General features: G+C 41.1%; 2 protein-coding genes across 3 annotated transcripts in view; one reads left to right on the forward strand and one right to left on the reverse strand.

Moving 5' to 3' along the window:
* Positions 1-307: 307 nt before the first annotated feature.
* On the reverse strand, positions 308-11,866 carry LOC129367632 (frizzled-6-like). The gene is made up of 8 exons (XM_055042209.1): positions 11,758-11,866; positions 10,354-10,723; positions 7,063-7,259; positions 5,805-6,381; positions 4,551-4,970; positions 3,769-3,917; positions 3,293-3,679; positions 308-1,913 (listed from the first exon to the last, which is right to left on the reverse strand). Exons 2-8 carry the CDS (start codon positions 10,552-10,554, stop codon positions 1,754-1,756), a joined length of 2,091 nt encoding a protein of 696 aa, XP_054898184.1. The 5' UTR covers positions 10,555-10,723; positions 11,758-11,866; the 3' UTR covers positions 308-1,753.
* Positions 11,867-14,733: 2,867 nt separating this feature from the next.
* Positions 14,734-23,874, forward strand: part of klhl32 (kelch-like family member 32) — a 30,415-nt gene continuing 21,274 nt past the window's right edge. The window contains exons 1-3 of one of the 2 annotated variants that reach the window (XM_055042226.1): positions 14,734-14,969; positions 17,143-17,253; positions 20,618-20,795. In XM_055042226.1, coding sequence (XP_054898201.1) covers positions 17,231-17,253; positions 20,618-20,795 — 201 coding nt within the window. In that variant the 5' untranslated portion in view covers positions 14,734-14,969; positions 17,143-17,230. Of the gene's footprint in view, positions 14,970-17,142; positions 17,266-20,617; positions 20,796-23,874 lie in introns of those variants that run through there. The other variant, XM_055042227.1, reaches the window with a different exon arrangement.

Here is a 23,874-nt window from a genome sequence, read left to right on the forward strand (position 1 = left end):
TGGAATCTTTTTCTTATTTATTTTTAGAAATGAGTTCAAATCTTAGTAGGGTATTTATATCTGATTTGCATATCTTAAGTTTTTCTATTCTTTGCAATAAATAAATAAATAATCAGGTGACTTCTAACATAAATTGGTTGCACAGACTCTTACTTGAAGGTATCAGAGTAAAAATAGCTGAACACCACATTCCATATTATGACATTCTTTTCCTTCCGATTTCCAATTATTGGCTGAAGTACATATTTTTATTTAAAAAAAAACAAAGCAAAAAAAGTCTCAATAAAACACAGTGAATCACACAATATGGAAAACAATTGTACGTGTTTTTATTCAAAACATCACAGTAATCCGAGCTTACAAACTACAAAAGGTACAAAAATTGACTGAGGAAACAGCAAAAAAAGAAAAAAGAATATTTGACAGACTACACAAGGCACATCATTAACTAAACTGATAATAAGGCGACAGAAATACAAAACAACACATTCATTTACACGGTTTCCCTTTTAATTTGTGACTCTGGAAATGTCTTAACTCCCACAGTTAAAAAAAATAAAATAAAATAAAAATCGACTCAAAAGATCATGCAGCATTAAAGACGCAATGCATTGCCATATAATTCACTTAAAGCGTGCAAAAACAACTTTAGATCATTTAAACGTGTTTTAAATGTTATGAATACTCCTCACAGCTCGAGCCAGCCCAAAGGTTAAGCAGAATTCGAGGCAACATATCGCCCCCTGCTGGCCTGGAGGTCCCAAGAGAATTAACACAGGACAGGTCACAGGGCTCTTCGCACCTGCCGCGCTGACGTCACAATCTCATGCGCAAAATGCGGCTCTCTTTTTTCCTCTTGAGGTGCAAAGAGCCCAATGCACCAGTTGTATAGATATTAAGGAAAACCTTCACAATTTGAAGATTACAATAACAGAGTCACATTTTGAAGAAAAGCCAGGCCTGCTCACACTTATATCGACACATTACTGCTTGTATTTATTTGTTATTCAGTAATTTGTGGTTTGTTTTTCTAATACCACGTAGTGCAAAAAGGCCTGCTTGATTATGTTTGGATTATTTCCCAAAAGTGATTTAACCCAGTCCAGTTGATATGTTTTTAAAGACAACAGTGTACAAAAATGTAAAAACAAAAGTTCAGGATAGGAAAAAAAAAGAGGAAAAGCTTTTCAACAATAAATTTGCACATTCAACTATTTCAAGTTTAAGAGCATCTTTTAAGAGTAGCACATACTTGGTCTTATAACAAACAATGTATCCAAAAGTAACAATAAGACTTCCAAAAACAGCACAACTTTCATGGGTTGAATGTTTGGCAATATCATAAATCACTTCATGAAGATTCAGTGTGTGGACTAGTACAGTAAAAAAGCTTGAATTCTACAATGAAAAGAATATTTTACACAGGTCATGATGTAGTTTTTTTGTTGTTGCTGAAAGAATCAAACGTCGTTTAACTGAAACCTTTAAAAAGTGTTTGTGATGTATGCGATGTTCCTAAAAGTCCACTGGTAGAAGCCTGGTTCAGCCATGTTCTTCAACGTTCGGACTAAAAGATCGGTAAACCTGCAACACGCAGTCGTCACCTTGAGCAGCCGCAGTCTAAATCCCACATTATTCTGGTCCAACAAACCCCCTGATGTCTGCTGCATGTTTAGGGTCCTGAACATTCACTGGATACAACTTAAAATACCTTTAAGCCATCTTTAAGATTGAACAGAAAACATTTTTTAGCTTAGATTTCTTTTGGGTCCTTACTCTCCTCTGACGCCTTGTCCACCTTCTGGTGGGCGGAGTCCAGAATGCTGCTGTGCGATTGGTTCAAAGTCGGCTGCTGCTGCTGTTGTCCACTCGTAGCTTGTCTGGTGTCTGACAGCTCGCTTCTTGGAGTCATTCTAAACACAACGGCACAATACAGCTTGATGATGTTTTTTAGACGCATAAATTATAGCTGCTTATATGTCGTTTTTGTTCCTTAACATAGTCAAATTGACCGATTCTCTGCTCAAATACACATTTTTTTTACTGTGGGAATGAAACCTCCAGTGTGTGCTTAATCTGTGGCAGCTTTTTTTTTTTTTTTCAGGGCTGAGGTGTAATCAACGTAAGCATTGAAAGGATTTACATTTTTAATGAAGCCTGTTCCATAAACAGGTGCAGCTATTCCTTCATCGTCTCCTCATTAGTTAGGCCGACAGAAGGCTGATTCCGAGTGCGGCATGTGAATTTGACACGCTGTGAAACGAGATCCTGCTTATAAGCGAGACAGTCCAAAAACTGCGCAGGAGAAAACGACCTTCAGAAATGGGCCAATTATGACGATAAAAAGAAAAGGAAAAAAAAAGGTATTTAACTGATTTAAGGTTTTCCATGTGGCCAATGGCAGATCGGAGATAAGAGGTTCAAGGTCTATGACAGAGAAACACAAAAGCTTCTCTGTGACAACCTACAACTCGGATATCAAAACAATGCCTGCGTTCTGACGCGGCCCTGGTCGCAATGGAAGCAGCGGCGACCACACCGACTGTCAAACTGGATTTCACATCCAAATCCACGTCAACCTGGACTGAATACAGGCTCGGGAGCAGGCAATGCTAACTAAAGAGCTCAATCAATTTTTGAAGCAAGTTCTACTGCTGCTTAAGGTAAGGCAGCACTGACTGCACTTTTCTGATCTATAAAAAGCCTGGCCTGCAAATTCTCATTTTCACCCGTACTGATATTTTTTTGGTCTGAAAAGTCGCTAAGTACATCAAGGAACAGTGCGATAACTTGTCTTAAACGCACTTGTCCGTATGCCAGACTTCTACCGAGGTAGATAAGATCAGTGGATAAAATCAGCTTGTAACGACCGATCACTAGTCCCTCAAAACTAAGGAAATCGTGGTGATTTATTAGTGCACCAGTAGCTTAAGATTCAAGAGATATAAATTCTAAACCTGAAAAAAAACCAATTTAGGTTTGAATCATTTTTTTTTTCTAAACAAGAACATTTACAATTTACTTTCATTGTATATTTTAATTCATATGAAAATGCAATCATTTAGTTGATACATGTTGGACCTAAAAAGGGCCAGTAGTTGTTTTATGAACTTTTGTCACATTTGCCTGCAGAAAAACCTATGAACAAAGCTAAGAGTCTGCACTTTACCTCTACATAACTAGTTAAAGGGTTAAAATTTAAATACTGTGGTGAAATAAAAAAGATCTCAAGAAACTATGAGTTTGTAAAAAGTGTTTAGTCTTAAATAAAAGAAAGAAAAAAACCTCTTACCTGCCGTCTGCTCCTCTGTTCATGCTCTCCGAGCGGCTGCTGACCTTGCTGGAGCTCCCACCTTTGCTGCGCCTCTCCCCGCCCTCTCGCTCCCTCTCTCGCTCCCTCCTGGAGCTTCGGCCGGAGGCGCCGCGCTCCAGGTGCTCCCTGGCGGAGGTCTCAGACAGGGAGCTCCTCATGTGCGGCTCGTGGTTGCCAAACGCAGAGGAGCCTTGATGCGTGGCGCTCGCGGGAGAGACGGCGGTGCTCGTGCCCATAGACTTGGAGATGACTTTGAGCTTGTGGGACGTGGGTTTGTAGTGCTTCTTCTTGTGCTGGACGCGGCTGTTGTGCTTCAGGAAGAACTCGCAGGACTCCTGGAGGACCCGGCGGCTCTCGCTGATGGGGCTGTGGATCAAAGATGAGACCCGTTAGCGCGTGACACGGCAGCGCTGCTTCTGGTGCGGTCGCTACGTCAGAGATTGCAAGAGCCTTACTCTCTTTTGCGATTTCGTTTGAAAAAGTAGGCCCACTCAGAGCAGGTCTTTTTGCTGCTGACCCAGAACACGGCAGATATCCCGACCACCAGCGTCATCAAGTATTTCACAAGAAACAAAGAGAGGTCGGGACGGCTGAGCTCCGTGACCTGAAACACAGAAAAACACGAATGCTAACGAGATCCTTGTGATCTGGGCAAATTATGTTCATTATGAAATCCAATTTGAGGCTAAAACTGGCATTTGTCAAGAGACTAAGTTGATTTTGACAAACTGGTGCGGGTAAAGAAAGCATTATTGTGCCACTTTTTTTTTATTCGACTAAGCCATCATGATGTAATTCCAATAGACAAAGTCCAAATAGTTTAAACTTATGTGTAGAAACTGGTCTCCTTGGACAATGTACAGCTGACTCATCAAGAGGTCATCACACAGTTCATCAAAAGTTGAGTTTGCTTTCCGAAGTGTTGAATCTACAGTTCTTCTGTAAAAATAGCTGACCAGTTCCCCAAAAACTGCATTCAAACATAAATGATCTCTAATTTTTAATGACTTACTGTGTCCACAGACTTTTTCATGTGTGATTTCAACTGCACTTCTTATTTAATGGAAACACCACAATTCTCAAATTGTGTTTTTGTGAAAAATTAATTGAATATTGAAAAGGTTTTGCGGGCATTTATAATGGAAACACAGCCACTCTCTGATTTTCCGATCTATACACAGGTAGATAAGATCAGGGCCCCTGTTTGACAGTGAATGATGGAAGCAGCCACAGATACCTTGTAGGAGCAGGGGATGCTGTACTCTTGACACCTGTCATTGACCCAGGTGTTCTCCCAGGAGCTGCGGTGACTCTGCTCGTAGGTGTAGCAGGCTAACAGGGTGACCAGCGGGACCAGGTAGAGGCAGCTGAACACGCCGATCCGGATCATGAACTTCTTGAGCTTCTCTTGGTTGCGCTCGTCGTGCTGGATCACCTGCCTGACGTGGTTGAGAGAGACGATGCCTGCCAGGATGAGGAAGAGGCCCACAACGACACCCACGCACAGAGGGGCGAGCACGAAGTACCGCAGCGCGTCGAGGTCGTAGAGCCCCACGAAGCAAACGCCGCTGATGTTGTCTCCTTCGACCTTGTTCAGGGCCAGCAGCATGACGGTTAATGCGCCGGGGATTCCCCAGGCGGCGGTGTGGAACCACACCTAGAAACACAGAACACAGAGAGAGCTGTTGCTTTGGAGGATAATTGCCACATTTTCCTAGATGCACCACATTATCACCCGTATGAAGGTTCTCACGTTTCGCTATAGAAACGTTGCAAAGTAACGTGTGCAAGATCCTGCCAGAAAACTGCTCTCCGAGGAAGACCACCATTGGATTTATCTGTTCAGTTGTCATCAGAACGTGGCAAATCTTAAATGTACACATGATATTCAATGGAAAAAGGAACGCAGTGCTTTGGTACCAATTGTCAACACTATGAGAACCAAATCGGAAGGTCCAAGGTTCTCATTTCTCAGGTCAGTGAAAAGTTTTGAGTACAAAGAGAATTAAAAAGTAGGGAGGTAGAGGGAAGTGGGTCAGTTGTGCTCGCTTTGACAACCTTAACATGTAGATGTGTTTCGGTTCAGCTGAAAAAAGTAACGTGACTCACACATCTGATCTCTGACAGACCATCTTGAGAGCAGGGGTTTAAAGACTGTGTTCAGATGATCGCTTATTAATAATCACGAATAAACACGAAGCCTGACAACATAACACTGTAATGCGCTGAATGTTACATTCTGTGGGAAATGTTTGTGTGTTTATTGGTGTTGAATGTTGATGCGGTAGTGGAGCTGTTGTCTTAATTGCTCTACCGCTGCAGTGAGGCCATGATAGGCAAGTGAAACAATCGTCTTTTTGCCCTCCAGCGTTGTCGCTGGAGGGCAAATCGGGCAAATGTACGGACATAAACAACATGCAGCGTGTCTGGAAAACTATGAACTTCAACGTTTGGCACTGCTGTTTTAGGAGTTTACAAGTAGGAACCATACCGCTTTCTTCTCGATAGCCTCGCAGCTCCATTTGGGTCCAGCTGCCAGGAACCAGGTGATGGTGAGTATGACCCACCAGACAATCCCCGCCATTGTGAAGAAGTAAAGCAGCATAAAAAGCAGAGTGCAGCCTTTGCTATGCGAGCCCACCACCACGGTTTCCACCGCTCCGTGATGATCCGCCTTGGTGCAGGCGGCGTTGTTTCCGATCAGGAAGCCGAGGAAGTATATGAGCGAGACGAAGCTGTAGCAGACCGCGTAGAAGATGATGGGACGCTCTGGGTAGCGAAAGCGCTTGACGTCGATGAGGAACGTCAGGAAGGTGAAGAGGGTGGCGCCCAGGCAGATGATGGAGCACACGCCGATGAAGCTCTTTGCGAACTCGATGTCGTGAGGTCTGAAGTACATGTTGGAGCAGGGCGGAGCGCAGTCCTGGGCGCCGAGGAATGAGGAGCCGTGGCCCGGCTTGGTCTTCAGCTGCAACGGGCACCAGAAGCCGAGGTCTCTCTTCAGGGACGAGGAGGTCACCGGGGTGGTGGAGGGAAGGGCGGAACCGTCCGACCCGCAAGGTTTCAATCTAGAGGACAGGAGCAGTGACAAGATGAGCCTGACAGGGAATCGCAGTCGTATTCACACCTGTTGAACGTTTTACGCTTTCTTTCTTCGGATTCCCTAACTGTAAACCTGAATGTGTTTAATTTCAATAATAGCTGACAGGACAATGCAAAGTACACAACAACTAAGACGTGAAGGAAAAAAGATGCATCAAAATATTTTATAGGGAAAAAAAATGCTTCATTTGTATTTGGGACTTTACCCTGATGCTCCGAAATAAAATCCTGGAAAAAACATTTTCCTTCATAAGTTACTGTAATTCAAATTCATCAGAAATCCCAAAGGTTTTGTGAAAGCCTTTGGGAATTTTTGGGGGATATTAAAGACCAAAGGATGTGGACGAAGATGCTCTGGTTGGATGAGGTCACAACTGAACTTTTTGGTCTACATGCAAAACTCCATACTTGGTGAAAAATAGGGCATCACTGATAAATTGGATGGCCAATAAATCGCTCAGCTAATAAATTGGCAATTGGTAAATGACAGAAGTGAAGCCCGACATGGTTATTGCAATATTGCAAACCTAGAAATGCGCAGAACCAGTCTTTTACACAAAATCTTTATGAAGTACAGCGAAGGCTGCGGTTGTAATGTGACTGAATGTGACAAAGTTGTCGTATGTTATTGGTGGGTGTCCTCTTACTTGTTGCACTCCAGTTCGGGAGGCCAGGTGATGTCAAAAATGCGAATATTCTCCTGGCAGTCATTCAGGACGGCCTCACATTTTTCCCTGCATGGGCGGATCTCCCTGTTCTCCTCGCTGCACGCTGGGATAAAGGCTTGGCACAGGAAGTGGTGGACGTCCGGTGAGCATTGTAGACTCGCTAGGGGCATAAATGGCTGCAAAGGGAGAGGACAAAAAAAAAGAAAAAAAGAAGAAAAACAGAGACTTTTGTTTACAGAGGCTACTTTTCTCAAATGAAGTCTATGGAAAACAACACTTTGCTTATGTCAAGCGACTGTGAAGGGAATTAATCAGGTTACGAGAAGATCGATGATTAGATAAAACTTAAAACAATTTTTCAGGCAGAAAATCATAAAAATAAGAAGGACCCAATTTTTCCTGTCTCCTCCAAAGATATCATGAATTAACAATAATCTAAAATAACAAAGGCAAAGAGATCCAGAGAGATCATGGGTCATTTCTGCTTAATAAAATTAGACCGTGAACTGATCTCCATCTGAACTTTGTTGTGATAAGCTGCACAAAGCTGCCCATTCACCGGCTGGAAAGGAAGAGTATTCTTCTGTTTCAACACGCTGGTCAAGAACTTCCTGGAGAGGGGCGAACGAGGGAGCGGCGGCAGGAGTCAGGTGGTTATGGGGGGAATGCAATATCTCTGGCAGGAAATGAAAGGAAATACATTTCTGAAACAAGCAACTAGACATTAAAGCCACCTTTTAACTGGAGAAACTTTGTCTGCTGAGAAGTTTTAAGATTTTTTGGAGCTGCAGTCAAGCCGCATGAAGGAGTTTGTGTTTTTGCCCCCCAAAAACAAATGGCTCATACTCTAAAGCACAGACCACTATTCAGTGTTTTGCTTCTTTTTCCTAAATCCTTTCTGGCAGACATCCCATATCTGTGAGGCCAAGGATCGCCCCCCCCTTCTCTCTCTCTCTCTGACAGTGAGCACCCTTGTTTCTCTCCTTTGGAGGTCCCTGACTCAGAGCGCCTCCTGGGCTCAACAATCTGACCTTTACTTGCTTTGCAGCGCTTACAGTAAAAACTGCTCACGTTTCACAAACCGTCAACGTGCGTCAGTGCGATAAAGTCAGACCTTTTTTGCCTTAAAGGTGCAGTGTTATGTACAGTATTTTTGCATTTTGCAGCACAATCACATAACTACTTGTTATAAACGTTATGTATATATCAAACATGTCTGCAGTTTGACAGAAGAGATGTAACAATTACAGTTTTCTAGTCGACCTTTAAAAAGCCTGACCTGTTGATTCTGTCTTTGGTTGATACCTTTTTTTTCTGAAAAGTGACTACATACTGCAGCAAAGTTTCTAAGTTGCCAAAAGTTGTTAGAAGTGAAAAATTTGACTTTGTAATTTGTAATTAACATCTTGAAATTCAGCCTCAGATTCTTTCAAAACTCCCGTTCTTTCTGAAACTTCTGTCTTCAGGAAGTCATAACATAACATCGCCCCTCCATTAACCTTTTAACAACTTTTTCACCAGCGTTGCACTAGCCGTCAGCAATTAGCAAAATGCTAATTGCTGACGGCTAGTCTGAAGGAGCTGACAGGGAGTTGTGGGGGAGGGTGCTCTGTGAAGCAGAAGCTTGGAAGCTAAGAGGAAGAGCTTCGTCCTCGAAGGCGGGGCTAGGTCCACCCAGAAGGTTTTTTACAGCTGAATGGTTGCCATGGGAGATAAAAGGATTTCTCAAACATGCACGAAAGAATCAAAGCAAAACTCCAGGCCCCTTTTTTTAATGAGAGAATAACATTATAAAATGTTGTAAAGCTAAAAAAAAAAGGGTCAACTTTACGTAATACTGCTGCTTTGAAAAGGTCAACTCTTCTTCATCTAGAAGAAAAAGATACATGAGGTTTGTCACCGAGTACTTACATTTTTATTTTTAATTTTTTTAGGTATTCTAACAACTAAACAACCTCAGCTCTAGAATCTTCTGGAATTTGGAGCAAATGCCTTCCGTCTAGAGTACTGGACTGATAAGCCGACCTGCTGAGAGTGAGGCAGTCTGTTGGATTCCAGCACCGGGGCTTAGTGATAAACAGCTACACATTTCAGACAGGACTGAAGCCAGAGTGTTAGGCCGTAACATGGGAGACAGCTAAGCGTACAGTGGGGTGGGGGGGTGAGGGTTGGGGCAAATGAGTGAGTCATTAACAGACAGAAGATACTTGGTGTGGTATGCGCAGTCAGCTTTGTGTGGGACCAGGCGTGTCCCTCCCCTTCCTCCAAAAATCAAAGGCTCTACGCAACAAAGTCGATAGAGTTGCCGGTGGCCAAGCTTGCTGTGAAATCGAACACCTGCACCTTTGCCAGACGCCGCACAAAAGACTCCTTCAACAGATCACTGCTCATATTCACAAATTCTGACACTGAGTGTAAAAGGAACCAGAACCCTGGGCCCAAAGGAATGCCTGGAGACAAGATGCTCTACCAAGAAGAACGAAACACAAAAAAAACAACAACAACAGGGTTTTCTGCAGAGGAACACACACCCGGACTAGTTTATAGGAGCGTAACGCCGCAAAAAGTGAACCAATAAGACGATTAAAGATGCATTTTCAGAGATTTCTGCATAAAGAAATCATTGCTGAGATGTGTTTTTTTTTTTTTTAACCCGCCGTCTTGTAAAAACCAGAACAGTGAGTGTGAAGCAATGTGGCTGGTGTGCAACTGTTTTAAAGAGTTTACCAACAAGTGCGTGATAAATCCTTCAGAGTTTTGTTCTCTCTTTTGACCTGCAAACTGCTTTCCACTGACAAGTCAGAATTATGGTTCTGGCTCACATTTCCATCATGTCGTGACTGGCTGCTCCAAACACCTGCAGCCCTGAACTGTTTCCAAGTATTTTCAACCACATTACAATCTGGGGCCACATGTTTCCATCGGGTGGAGCGGGAGGGTCACTACTTGATTGTTGCCAGGGTTGCACCGATATGAAAATTTGGGCCACTATCAGCATAGATATTTTATACACCATTCACGTTTCCTACACTTCAGACATCATGAATAAGTCTGTTCACCTGATAATCAGTTTTGTCAAGTAAGCCAATTTCGATATGGCCAAAAAAACCACCTCATCCTAACCATACCGCGAATGTTGGTTGTTTTCAGAAATAGTAATGTGTTTTCAGAAGAAGCAGAGAAGCTACGGAAATTCAAAGGAAGCTTTACTTTCTATGGAGGCGGGCACAAAAGAGGAGGAACGTTAGGTCTTACGTCGTTTAGGCTTACCTCCATTTTGCTCGCTGCGATTTCCTGGTCGTAGTGATCCATCATGTTAGGAAAGTACGTCATGTTGTAGGGCATCCCGAGGCACCGATGCACTTTGATGGGCTCACAGGTGAACAGGCTGTGAGAGCCGCAGCTTCCAACCCACGCCAGCGACAGCCACAACCACAGCGGCCCTGGCATCAACATGGCAGCAGCTGACATGGTAGTGAAAGTCTGGGCTTCTATGTCAACTGGAAGAGGTTGCTCTTTGGGATATATTTGCCTTGAATTTATTGGTTTTTTTTCTTTTTTCCCTTATGACTCACAGTATCATCCACAGATCACTTTTCCTGGAGACATTTCAGAGGCCAGAGCAGCAGGTCCCAGGTCCCTGTAAATAAATTGATGATTAACATGAAATTTGTCCCTTTTAGGAGCCCTACTCTGGCATTTATTTACTTATTTTTTGAGCGTGTGTCTGTACTTGTGTACAGCAAAGAGAAATGTATTACACGCCCTCGTTCAGTGACTTTCCTCATGTCTCTTGAGGTACTTATAAGACCCAGCTTGAGAAACTCTCCTAAGAAACATAACTCAGGCGGATTTTGGGAGCCATAAATTCCGGCACAAACTTTTGTGTGCAAGCATCTGCACAGGCTGGGGGGGCGTGAGGGATGGTGGGAGGGAAATGCAACAGGATCATAGGTGATTCAGAAGAATCAGTCTCGGCTTGTTGGAGCCCATTAAAACTTCACATTAAAACGTCAGAACTCCAAATGCGCAGTAGCATATTAGGAGCTTAGAGTTATGAATGCGAAGCCGACTGCAATGCTTTCCCATTGATGTCCTGTGTGTCTCACCAGGTAAAGCTTGGTCATTTCATGTGGGGCCCCTGTGGAGTTCTAAACACTTGAAGACACCATGCACATGTTTTAGTTTATGCCAAGAAGACCCGTCAGATGATTTGTCATGTTTTTCTTTACAGATAACAAAACTTGGGGTAATTATTAGTCCACAGATTGGATGTGTTTCCTAACAAACCTTCAGACTGACCTCAAAGCTCACCGACCTGCACTAATATCACCCATTTGAATGGGTGCATTTGAATATCACCCATTAACATAAGTAGGCTGATTGAACTTTCACATTAAGAGCTGGCACAGTAAACACTGACGCGTCCCCACCTATTGGTGAATAAGAAACATCGTAACAGTCGCTTTATAACTTCTGAACTTTGACAACATTCTCGAGGCAGAATCGACTTTCGAGCCACGACGACGGACAACCGAGCGCGAGCAGAAAGTTCGGCCGAGCTCCGTGCCTCGGCCGCGGCCGTCGCGGGACCGCGGGCTCCGGGGAAACTTCGGCGGAACATCGGGGAGAAAGAGCACAAAAACGTCAAAGACGCGGATTCAAATGACTTACCCCTGTGCCGTCAACGTGCTTTTGTAGCAGCAGTTCACATAGAAACACTCGGGAGAGGGGTTTTCTTTAAAGGAATGCGAGGACCGACTTCCTCCGCCTCTGTTTTCGTCCGGCGTTCCCATCGAATAGCGTCGACGCCAGGGGGCGCTGTGGCCTCCAGCCCGCTCTGAAAGCGGAGAGAGGAGCAACGAATGTGCCTGTGTGTGTAGTATGGAGTGCCAAAGGTGCCACAATGTAAAGCGTAACGTTGTTGCTTATATCCGAAATGAATTGAACGCAATTGAACTTAACTATGATAGTTATCAAGGAACTTTCTAAATAATTATGAATTTATTAACTTTTGTCATTAAAAATATATGTATTGAACGCCAACTCATTATTTATCAAACACACACAAATCAAGTAAAGAACAACTGACAGCATTTTGTCACACTGACTGTTTGAGTAGACACTTTTTCGTGAGGCTGCAACAAACTTGAAGCAATGGGTATGTCATAGTAACAACTCGCTTGCTTGCTTCAAACTCTAAAACATGTTAAATAAAAGTAATAAATGATGGTCTTCCAGTTTGAGCCACCATAAGATGATACAATAAGTACCTGGCATTGTCATATAGATGTTTCAAAATTAGATTGGCTTATGATCCTCCTAAACAAAGGGTTCTGTTTAATTTCTGTCTGAAAAAGACAGATTGAAAAGAGCAAAAACATCAATAAGTCCTCGGCAAACCGTTATGCTTATTTGAGCTGACGTTTTTTGATACCACTTTCTTCATGAAGCAAGTTTCCTGCACTTCCCAAAGTCAACATTGGTAAATGGTATAAACCTTGTCGCATAACACTTGATTTAGTTTGTTAGTCGTTGTTAGTGATGAAAGCATGACTTGCAGCATTGGAATTTAGCTCATAACATGCCCTCACAACCTGACGTCCAAAACAGCTCTAATTTTTATATTTTGAATGAAGGATTTTCCTGAAATTCTTCAGTTGTCCTTTGTTGTTTTTCTTTGTATATTGGATGAAATTTTTCTGTTTAATACTTGAGATTTTTTTCCTTTCTTCCTTTTTCAATTCATATATAGATGCATTTTGATTTTCATTATATATCTTGAACATTTTCACAGTGTGTACAACCATAACTACATTTTATTAGGATGCAGTTGTGCAAATGAAAATAATATATAGTTTTCTAACTATATAACGAAATAAAAAATCTTACTTTGAGGCGTGAATTCCTATTTGTCTTGTAGCTAAACTTTATGCAAGACTTTTTTTGGCTTTCACCCTGGCTCTCTTCCATTAAGGCTGAATTTGTGGAGAGCGTGACAGACAGTCGCCTTGCCAACAGATTCTCTCACCTGGGCTGTGGATTTCTGCTGCTCTTCCCGAGTTTCCATGGGACCCTTGGCTTCTTGTCTTGTTAATTCTCCCTTTGCATGGCCTTGAGCTGGAGAAACATATTCGGTTTGCTCTTTTGCAATGCTTTTAGGTGCTTTGTCAATAGAAGCCTGTCACGACACATTTTATTCCCGCATTTTAAGATGGGTCAATAGAAAATCTTAAATATTACTTACTTTGATCTACAGGTAAGGAGGTTGGTATGAACATAGTGATTCACAAAGAGGTCTCACTTGAGTACTTGACATGCAATGAAGGATGATGCTGCTCTCCTGATTTACCCTCATTCTAAAAAGCATTTCTTTCAGACACTGTTTATCTCCTGGAAGTAGTATTTTTATGATTATTTGTTTTTTTCTGATTTCCTCTCCCCCCCAGAGCAAAATATGTCGTCATAGTGAAGTACAAGAACTGGGAAGATGATTCATACATTTAAACTCAAAAATATTTGAAAAAAAAATGTCCAGATTAACGCTAACTGAGGGAATTTATAAGAAAGGCTGGCTCCTGGGAAGTGTTGTGAAGGATATGGGGATTGTAACTCCAGCGTATTCCAGGAACCAAAGCAGCAGTGACTTGTGGAGTCATTAACTGAGAACTGAACACTTTCCCTAATTAGTGACAAAACTGCTGAACTTTGATTCCCTGTAGAAAAAAAAGACTATTTACATAAACGCTTAAAAAACTAAAGCAATCAAATAAGAATGAGCTTTTTTTATGAACTGTTTGAATGTAATGTTTGATTTCACCAAACTAGTTGTTCAAAACCATAATAATAACACTGCAGTTTTGACTATACTATAGCACAGCACTGACACAGAAGAAACATTTAAGCATTGAACACTCACAGAAGACATAGATCTATGCATCAAGCACAGTAATTATTTGGAGGTAACCATTGGCGTTGCCAGACATGTTTTACTGGGACGCATGCCCCAGGACATGTCATCACATTTCAAAGAAAATCCTACGAGTGTTAAACAGCAACGTTCTTTTCATACCTACTGTGAAACGTTATATCAAAGTCTGATTGATTGGAAGAAAAATTAAAAGGCGTAGGGAAAAAGAATGAATACTTGTCTATAGATCTGTTTGTGTTTGTGTATTGTGAAGCCAGTTACATCTAAAAATGCTCTTAAATCTTACTCCTAAGTCCCAGGACCTTCGTAAAATCTTGCATGTGCATGTTCTATTTTGGAACCCATGCACTAGCAAAAACATTTCTTTCAACTCTGAGAGAAAATACAGTTTAGAGACAAGATGGAGATGGAGTAAAACCCAGTGCAGTCAATTAAGTTAAACTGAAACCATGAGTTCACAGATTTTACACTTTGTGGTCTATAAAAGGTGAATTCAGGCATATTTTTTTATGTTTTTTTTTTTTTTGCAGAGCTGCACAGCCCTGGGGATTTATTATTTTCAATAGAAGAAAATAATACTGCTTAAACATTTTTAAGCAGATCTCTGACATTTTTATTTTGTCTACAAAAATAAAAAGTCACAAATCTTAGCATTCAGTATGCATTGTCTGATATTAACCACGCGGGGGCGCGCTTTCTCGGCCATATAACAACCGGGGTTCATGTGACTGAGCGCCACTTAGGGGCGGGGTTATAATGTAATATCTGACGGGCTACAGTCGGGTACAGCCAATACAGTGTCGGCGGTAAGTGAGAGCCTCCGCTAGCGGCAGTGTTCCCGTTTTCGCCCCGCTGTGAACGGCAAGGAGACCAGCGACTACGGACGTCAAATGACATTTGTAACGTCGGCGCCACCTCGGAGGACGCGGACCGACTCACTTCACGTTCATATGCGGTACGTAAAGCCCGTGTTACGTTGGGATTAAAAGCGAGCCGAAACCAGTCAAATCTGCGCGTGAACGCAAGGTGCTCCAGAAATATGCGCGCGCGGCGCGGCTGTGGGATGCAACAGGGTCCTTGTGTTTGTCAGTGCGGGGACTTGTCCTCCGTCTCTGTCCTCACAGTTTGTGGACTGAGGCGCTGGCCTGTTGCTAGGAGACCTTTTGACAGCTGGAAGCTTTTTGGGAAGTGACAGTCAATGGGCTAATGGGGTCTGGCTATTTGGAAACCCAAACCTTCCTCCTCTTCCTCCTCCTCTTCCTCCTCCTCAATCCTGTTACCTGTTCATCTGTAAAGCCTTCTGTCTCCTCTGCTTGGAAAACATTACACAGGCATTGTGTCTGTTTTTTCTTTGTTAGTCAGGAGATTAGAGCGCTTTGCAGGGAACAATGGCCTACTTGTTGTGATTATTAACTGCGAATACACCCACGTTGAAATATATTTAATCTCCACGGTTTACATCTAGATAAAAAAAAAAAGATGAATTTTATCATATGTAACCAAAATTGACATTATCTAACCACGTTGTAAAACTCAATGGAAGAAGGTTTTATTTGATTGTCTGAGGTGTGCTCCCTGTTCCTCCTCGGTCAGTAGCTGCCTCTGACCATGTGGCTGAAGGTCATTCACAAACAGGTCGATCAATACATCTGAGTGGGGACCACAGAGCAGCCAGCTGTACATTCAGCCCTCAGCTTCATACAGGAAAAAGCATTTCATTTATCCTCTGGCGTAGATGCGAAGACGTACTCATACCCCAACAACGTTTTACCATTTTGTCACGTCACAACTTCTAACGCCAGTGAATTTTACTAGGATTTAATCTCAAAGTACCACACGACTCAGTATGTCTTGAAACCAGCTTTTTGCATTTAAAGATGGAATTTTTTTCCTTTTCTTCTGTTGGAAATAGCTGACGCTCAGTTAAAGTGTATGGACGACATCTGTAAACATTCATTTTCAAGTCTTGCCACTTATTTTCAATTGGATTCAGGTCTGGACTTTGACTGGACCTTTCTAACTCATGAATAAGTCTTGATTCAAGGGTTTCATTTCAGCTTTGGATCATGCTGCAAGGAGCCTCTGCCCCAGTCTCTAGCTTCTAAGGGGTTTTTCTTCCAGGATTCATCCATCTTATCGTCCCGAAAATGTCCAGCTGTCAACTTTGATCTGTTCAGTCAATGCTTTTGGCCGTAAGACAGCCAATTCAAAATGAACACTAAAAACTGAAACCGATGTAAACAATACACAGCTGACTTACCTTGGTCAAACATGTAAAAGATTAACTTTGACAGACCTTTTTTCAAATGGTTCAGAAAGTCCAACTAGAAATTCTAAATATGAAAGTAGACAAATAAATAATAAATCAGTCCAACACAAAACATAGAATTAGGATGAATAGATCTGCCCTTATGGTATGCGCACATTGTCACCGATTTCTGGTGTAGAATTTTTTTCCAATATCGGGACTGGTACTGATATGTATGTCAGATTGGTGCATCTCCAGCTCATTGTTATGTATATGCACAGTTGAAGTCTTTTATACTTAAAAATATAATAACAATTTTGAGTTGACACGCTACATAAAATTCAAACAAATTAAATGAACCAAGTGACAAAATATGAAAAATGCCAATGATGAGGCAGTGTTTATGAGAGGATCTGGTGAGACTAATTGTTGTACAGGAAGTAGGTATGTTTCAACCAAAGTACCCAGTGCAGCTTGGATTTCAGAGTGCACCTGCACTGACCTCCTGGGTTCCCGTTTGTCCTCCCCAGTGTATCAGATTCAGGCGTGTTGCACATTATGTCGAGGTTGTCGCTACACAAGAAGGAACCGGGTGTAATTTGGACTCTCCGATTGTTCTGAGAACTGCTGAGCTTGTTTGTTTATTGTTTTTTTTTATTGTCTGAACTCTTTGTTGGAGGCTGTCCTGCGTCCCCCGTGTTTCGAAAGCAGCTACAAGAATCGTCAAAGTCAACAGCTATGCAGTCGGTAGACGGGGGAAGTCGGCATTAGGCATGACGTTCGATAACGTGTGTTCGCACGTCGCACGGGAGATTGTGACAGTTCGGCTCGGTCAAGTGGATGCGCTGAATAAAGCTGACATGCTGTTCTGTCCTATCAGGTTGATGTCTGCACCCAGAGTGGAGACAACAGTCCTCAGGAGGCACATCACACCTTCCCCTCCTTCATCTCTTGCTTTGTGAAGGGGCATGCCTTCTGAACCCGGCCTCAGGTAGGTTGCACTGTGAGTCGCAACATATCTTACATCTTTGTTTTGTTTGTTTTTTTGGCTTTTTCTCCATGTATTGACCAAGAATGAGTTTGATCTATGGAGTCAAAATCACTGTTGTTTATTGAATGATAGGAAGTACAATGCAGACTGTTGTGTTTCCTCAAAAGCAGTTAAAATACTTCCAAATCAGTCTCCTTTATGTAGTTTTACTTGTGTTTCTGTATACTTATGAGCTATTTTTTCAATATAATGATGTATGTATGTCAGAGATATACTGACCAATTTGCAATATATGGTTTTTGTAAAATTTTACCTTTTACTATGACAGATTTGAATTGACTCTACATTCTCTTAAAGGGCTACATTATGAGAGCATAAAAGAACAGTATTGAAAATACGACTGCAAACTATTAGGCATTGGCAATGTTATTTGGTTCCTACAGTTTTTATTTTTGCAGTTTCGTGAAATCCACACACAATCAACAGATTTCGAGCCTTTCTAGAACATAATTGTCCGTTTTTTGCAAATTTTTCACAAAAATGGTGGGAAAGAATTGTGTTTAATTGACTGATAGCTTCTACCTGGAAGGGGTTTAACAAGAAAAAAACGTTGCATAAACATTTCTAGAGTAGCACAACAAAATCAGACATTTTGACTGCAAAGAAATTGCAAAAATAACAGCAAAATCCAGATTTTTGGTGAATATTGCAACGAGGTGCGATAAAGCCATGTCTTCCCTTTGCCAATGAAGCTTCCAACACTTTCTGTAGTCTTTGGGATTTTGAGCCAGGTGTGGTAGTGAGACTCCATATTTAGCACCCAAATTTCTAAATATCACACTAGCATCCAAAGATTTGAAGTTGTGACACTTGAAATTTGTTTGTCAACACCAATTTGCATTCAAAGCAGTTCATTATAATATAAATATTGCATACACTGATATTGAGATGGTGATATTATTCCAGCCTTCCTGCCATAAGTAATCAATATTTGCTAGCATCTTAACGGACTTTTGCATCTGATATTTAGTAATCAGTATAGTTAGCATGGCTAGCATTGATGAATGCTAAATTTCTTTTAAAGGGCTTCTTACATCTCTATGCTTTCTTTAAAATGTTAACCACAAGACTGATTGAAGATAGCTGACTTAAAGTCTACTTCTACTGAATGCAAAATCTGGTGCATTTACTGACTGGAAAAAGAGAGGATATTTAATTTTTTTTACCAGGTACTTAAGGGGTCTGGGCCAATCAATCTAAAAGAATCTTTTGCTCTTCACACATGGTGTACATGCTTTTAATCTAAAATATAAACACTGGTCAGTGATACCATAGGATGTGCTTAACTTGGGGAGCTGACATGACATATTAAACAGGAAGTCAATATTCTGCACTTGAAATGGATTTGTTAGATGAAGAAAACAAGAGTATGAATATCCATCATGAATTTAATTGTTTTTTTTCATATTAAAGTGGTCAAGAATCCACAAATGGTTTGAAGAAGGAAAGCTTGTTGGCAGCTGAGCACCAACAAGGTCATAAGGAAATTGTGGCATCTGCTCAGAAGTGTCCTCCAGTTTTGTAAAAGAACAAAAGTGAGCAAGTACCTGAGGTTTAACTGGTACCGTCTAAAAGTTCAGGCAGTATTGTAACATTTTTATGTCAGGAGTGACATATTTACTCTGAACATCAACAGATTCCACCCTTCTTCCTCTCTCTCATGTTACCTCTCAGTTCTCTGATTGTTACATCGCTTTGCTTCTGAACCGTTTCCTGCTTTTCTGTGCTGCTGGATGTCTTTTTCTGTCAGAGAACCTGACAAGCAGCATGAGTTATTATCTCTCCTACCTCCAGACCAGAGTCCCCACACACCTATTTCCTATTTCTATCACCGTGAAGGTGACAGAGCAAGCCTCCTGGAGAGGAGGCTTGCAAGACTAAAACTGGATATAAGATCTACAGGCTGCATCTGCTGTGTATTTGACTATATATATATATATATATATATATATATATATATATATAATATATATATATATATATATATATATATATATATATATATATATATATATATTACCCATTACTAAGTTTCAGGAAAGCAACTGCTGCTGCTGCATGGTTACAGATTGAGGTTGAATGAAACTAGAAAATGATTTAATAAGGAACAAACTGACAGAATTGCTAATGAACAGTTTGGTGCTGCCTCCATCACTGCTTTTTACAGTCTCAGGTCAGCCTTGTTCATGTTGAGGTCAGTTTTTAATGATGTCTCTGTGACTTTCAAGGCGAAAAACTTACTTTCTAGGTGCTTTAGGTAAGTTTTCCTAGTGGGAAATTCTGACCTAGAATGCATCACTACCACTTCACCTTCAGTTTTTTTAACCTGTGATGTAGGTTTGTCCTGCATTAACTTATATCCATGACCGTGCATTAAATGATATGATGATGTTCTGCAACAACAAACCTAGTTTATGAATTTATGCTCATACTAATGGATCTGTGTCCTGAAAACCATCTGATCTCATGATTTCAAGCCAAATACTCCAGCGTATTTGGCTTTTTATGTCTTCTGACTCTGTCCAAAAAAATAATCTGGTTTGGTTAATAGGTGATTCCAAATGACGCTTAATCATGATTTGGAGCACCCATGTTCTACCAAACCTCTTACACTCTGATCCACTCATTCAGAGCAAAAGCTGGTAGAGAAAATTAATGGAGGAACAGTGATAACATTATTTTTCACCAGTTGACACAATAAGTGGACACTATAGATGGATGGATCTAATATAACTTCTGAGATATTTTATTGAAATATACCAAGGAAGCTTTAATAAAAGCTTAATGGTTTTAAAGTCAAATAAGGTGTTCTTTGAGAATTACAACTGCAAAGGGAGACATCTGATAATAAGTAAATGAAACCTCCCGATAATACTTGAGAAGTCATAAAACTGTGGAATAAATATAAAATCCAATAAACGCTGGACATTTATTGATACATATCTTACGCAATGAGATATGCATACTTCTTTAAAAGCAGAATTAATATCTTTTTGTCAATATATTCAAGATAATTCTAATTAAAGGGGGAGAAAAAAATACAAAAAAGCAAAATTGTGATATGTGATAAGTGATATGGTACTTCCCAATATATTTCAATCAAAATGAAAAATATAAACTCTTCACTAAAAGTTTAGATTTCTTAAAAAATCCCAAAGTGTGTATTTTCTCTTAAATTACCAGGTTCACATAAAAACATTGCGCACATTGTGGATGCACATTTCTCCAGCTGTTATGTTTTTATACCAATCACTGCTTTCTGCTTATTGAAGGAATGTCGTGTTTGTTTCTGTGCGTCTAACAGTAAGGAGATGCTGACAGGTCAGAGGCTCTGCTACTCAAAGTCCCACCAGGACTCGGTTCTCTCTGCCCTCAACCAGCAGAGGAAGGATGGACAGCTGTGTGACGTCACCCTGGTCGCCGGCGAGCAGAAGTTCCACGCTCACAAGGCCGTCCTGGCAGCCTGCAGTGACTACTTCAGGGTTGGTATTCTTCGTGTTGATGGTTACCTGGAGACTTCACACAACAAACCTTCTTATCAGGGAGCGCACGGTACTTAATTAACTTTTGGTGATCGGCCAATTTCATATACCTCCTCAAAGGTCTGGAAGTTAACCTTCTCCTCAACTGTATGAGTTGTCTGACTGACAGACCCTCCCACCAGGGCATGTCAGCACGCGCAAGGTTAACAATTTACCAACTTTGTCATTGAGTCTGTTACAATAAGCAATAAATCAAATGAAATACGTTCAATAATTTCCAGGGTTTCCCCCAGAAACCCTGATAAACCTGACGTTAGAGGTGCCAGGACAGTCCACCCGTGGCCTACCGTGTTTTTGAGTTAAACATTGTTAAAAGTTATAAAATTGTGAGGTGCATGAGCAGGCATCGTAACGGGCAGGTGCCGGGATGGACCCCCTCACACACAGGTCAATAGTCAACTGTATATCTGGCTTAAGTAGTTATTACACTCACTATTACTATTACTATTAAATAGGATTTTTTTTACTGGTGTATCAAAAAAATCCCATTTAAATTACCAACAATGCTAAGCCTGGTGGCCCGCCAGGTTTACAATACACAGGAGGAAACCCTGAATTTCCATTTGCATGTTTATTTTTCTTGTTTCTACCAAAAACTGAATGATAAAAGTTTTCACTCTGGTGCATCTTTCTCTACGTTGTCGTTACTCTAGCGAAAAGGAGGCGTGAACTCTTGAGTCAGTTACTTTGCCTGGCGCATGGCGTCTTACTACAGAGTGTGGCATTAGGACCAGCAAGCCAGAGAAGCATTGGTAGTGTATTTGTTGCTATTTTTGTCTGTTTTCTTTGTCTGAAGCTCGTAATTATAGTTTTTTATGAGCAATTTTGTTCATATAGACTTCGGCCGTTTTTCTTTATTTATTTAGCGTTGAAGTGGAAAATTACAATAAGGTCACATCTGCTAGTTGTATTGCTATAGGTTTATTCTAAGTTCCTGTGTAGTCCAACCAAGACAAAGCTATTTGAGTTACATGTACAAAGTTGGGAGTTATTTTCCATAGCTGCATCAGAACCAGACTGTTTTGGAGCCTTTATCCTTGGTTTGAACTCATGTCTAGTCTCTGCCTGTCAGAGCTTTTCATCCAGAATTGCTTCATTATTGATTGTCCTATGAGCTCTCTGAGTTGTACACAGTTCATAAATAAACTTGATTGAGTGATTTTACCTGAACAGTGCTTGGTAATAGTTTTTTCCACAACACATATTTAAAATGTCTTCCCGTTCCAGTGTTAAGTGTTTTATAGAAATTAAAGTTGATCTGCTTTGAGAGTGAGAACTTGCCTTATCGTGCTGTTATTATATTACTTGAAAATTGTCTCAAAATGACACTATTGTCATTTATTGCAATAATATCTTGGACCACACATTGTCAAGCAACATTTGTTATCTTGACAGGTGTATTTGTTTGTGTGCTCAGCAACTTTCCAGATAAAAAAAATAAAAATCATCATCGGTCAAAATTGCAATCGGCAGGTCAGGCTTTTTAAAGAATGGCGCACCAATAATCTTCACGACTGTGACGCCACCTGTGACAACTTAGGCTCCAATTAACATTTTTTGTGAGATCACTCTTATCTGACAAGATATATCACCTTCATTGGCCTCCCTAAAATAGTTTGACCTATTTCATTTTGCCCAGAAGTGTTGAAGAGACTGAAATGGTCCCATTTGCAAGAGGCGGCAAACAATGAAATACAAAGTTTTGCTCACCCAGGCCAGGTCCTCCTGGACTGAACCATAGCATCAGTTGCTCTGTTTAGGCCTCAGAGGAGCATCAGGCAGACGCATCCTGTCAGATATCCAAACAGGAGATTTCCCATTGCACATAGAGAACTGCAGCGATGAGATTTAATTTGGGGACTCTGAGAAGATTAGAAGGTAGATACTAATCCCTCTTCCAAATGAGAAGCAGATTAAATATTTCCAAGTTGCCCGGGGATTATGCCTCCCCTGTGTTACTCTGTGTGCCCAGGTTATTTTTACATCTCTCCACAGAGCGCTGATGGCGGGGGGAGTTACACTCGTCTTCTCCTTTTGTGTGTCTTCTTTTGGTCTCTTTTTTTACCCCTCCTTTGTTCTCCAGAAAGGTACATACCGGTAAATATTTGCCTTTTAAGTTTTGTGTCGGCAAAAGCTACGCCGCGTCTCCCATCTTCCAGATTATTAGATCACTGTGCAACAGTAAGCAAGAAAAAGTGACTTTGCAAGCAGAGCTCTCCTTTTTCTCTGTGTTGGCTAACGATGTTATCTTCAATTTGTCATCTGACTCCATCGCGGGGTTTAATTTTGTTCATTTGCTGAAGAGATGAGGGCGGCTCATGCGGTAAATGGCAGCTGTGTCTGCTCTCTCTTCCTGCCTCGTTTTTTTTTTTCTTTTTTCTTTTTTTTCCCCCCTCACACTCAGGGAAAGTTCAGCACTTGTAGCAGTGATTATAACACATTATGTGGTCCAGCAGATGAGAGCGACAGTAATGGAATACCTGGACAGGCGTGACTCGGCGACTTGTCCTGAATATCTCATCTCCGTCTCCATCCCAGTCCCATTGTGACGATGTTTGGACCGCTTCGGGAGGCTTGGCTAAAAGTCAGTCACGTCCCACATCATTCTCCACCTTTAGCCACCGCACACAACTTAAATTCCCGGACTCAAGTGAAAATGTAGATTATAAATCTTTACCCGAGTGTTGCCGATTACAAAGACAAAATTGTAAAACCAGAGCCTCCCCAAAACTAGTGATGTCTCACCATCTAGAAATTTTAACTAAGCCTGTCGCAATAAATAATTGTTCAGTTAATTGCTTGCTAAATTAAAATGAGCTCCATAATTTCCATTCTGAAGGACAGTTTTGTTTACAGACACCTCATAATGCATTTACTTTTTTATTTTTGGTCGTTGTATTTTATTTCGGATATTTAAAATATCTTCCAGTTCCAGTGTTGAGTTTTACATTTTTTACATCTGTAAAAAAAATGTAAGTTTATTGGCGTTTGAGAGGGCGAACCTGCACAATAATACCAT

Source organism: Poeciliopsis prolifica, unplaced genomic scaffold (genome assembly GCF_027474105.1).
Source record: "Poeciliopsis prolifica strain line A6 unplaced genomic scaffold, Auburn_PproV2 SCAFFOLD017, whole genome shotgun sequence".
Lineage (NCBI taxonomy): Eukaryota > Metazoa > Chordata > Actinopteri > Cyprinodontiformes > Poeciliidae > Poeciliopsis > Poeciliopsis prolifica.

Coding starts and splice junctions, on each gene's coding strand:
- LOC129367632 (XM_055042209.1), bottom strand. CDS start 10,554: ATGTCAGCTGCTGCCATGTTGATGCCAGGGCCGCTGTGGTTGTGGCTG. Junction 7,260..10,353: donor TCGCAGCGAGCAAAATGGAG/GTAAGCCTAAAC, acceptor CTCCCTTTGCAG/CCATTTATGCCCCTAGCGAG. Junction 3,680..3,768: donor AAACGAAATCGCAAAAGAGA/GTAAGGCTCTTG, acceptor TTTGATCCACAG/CCCCATCAGCGAGAGCCGCC.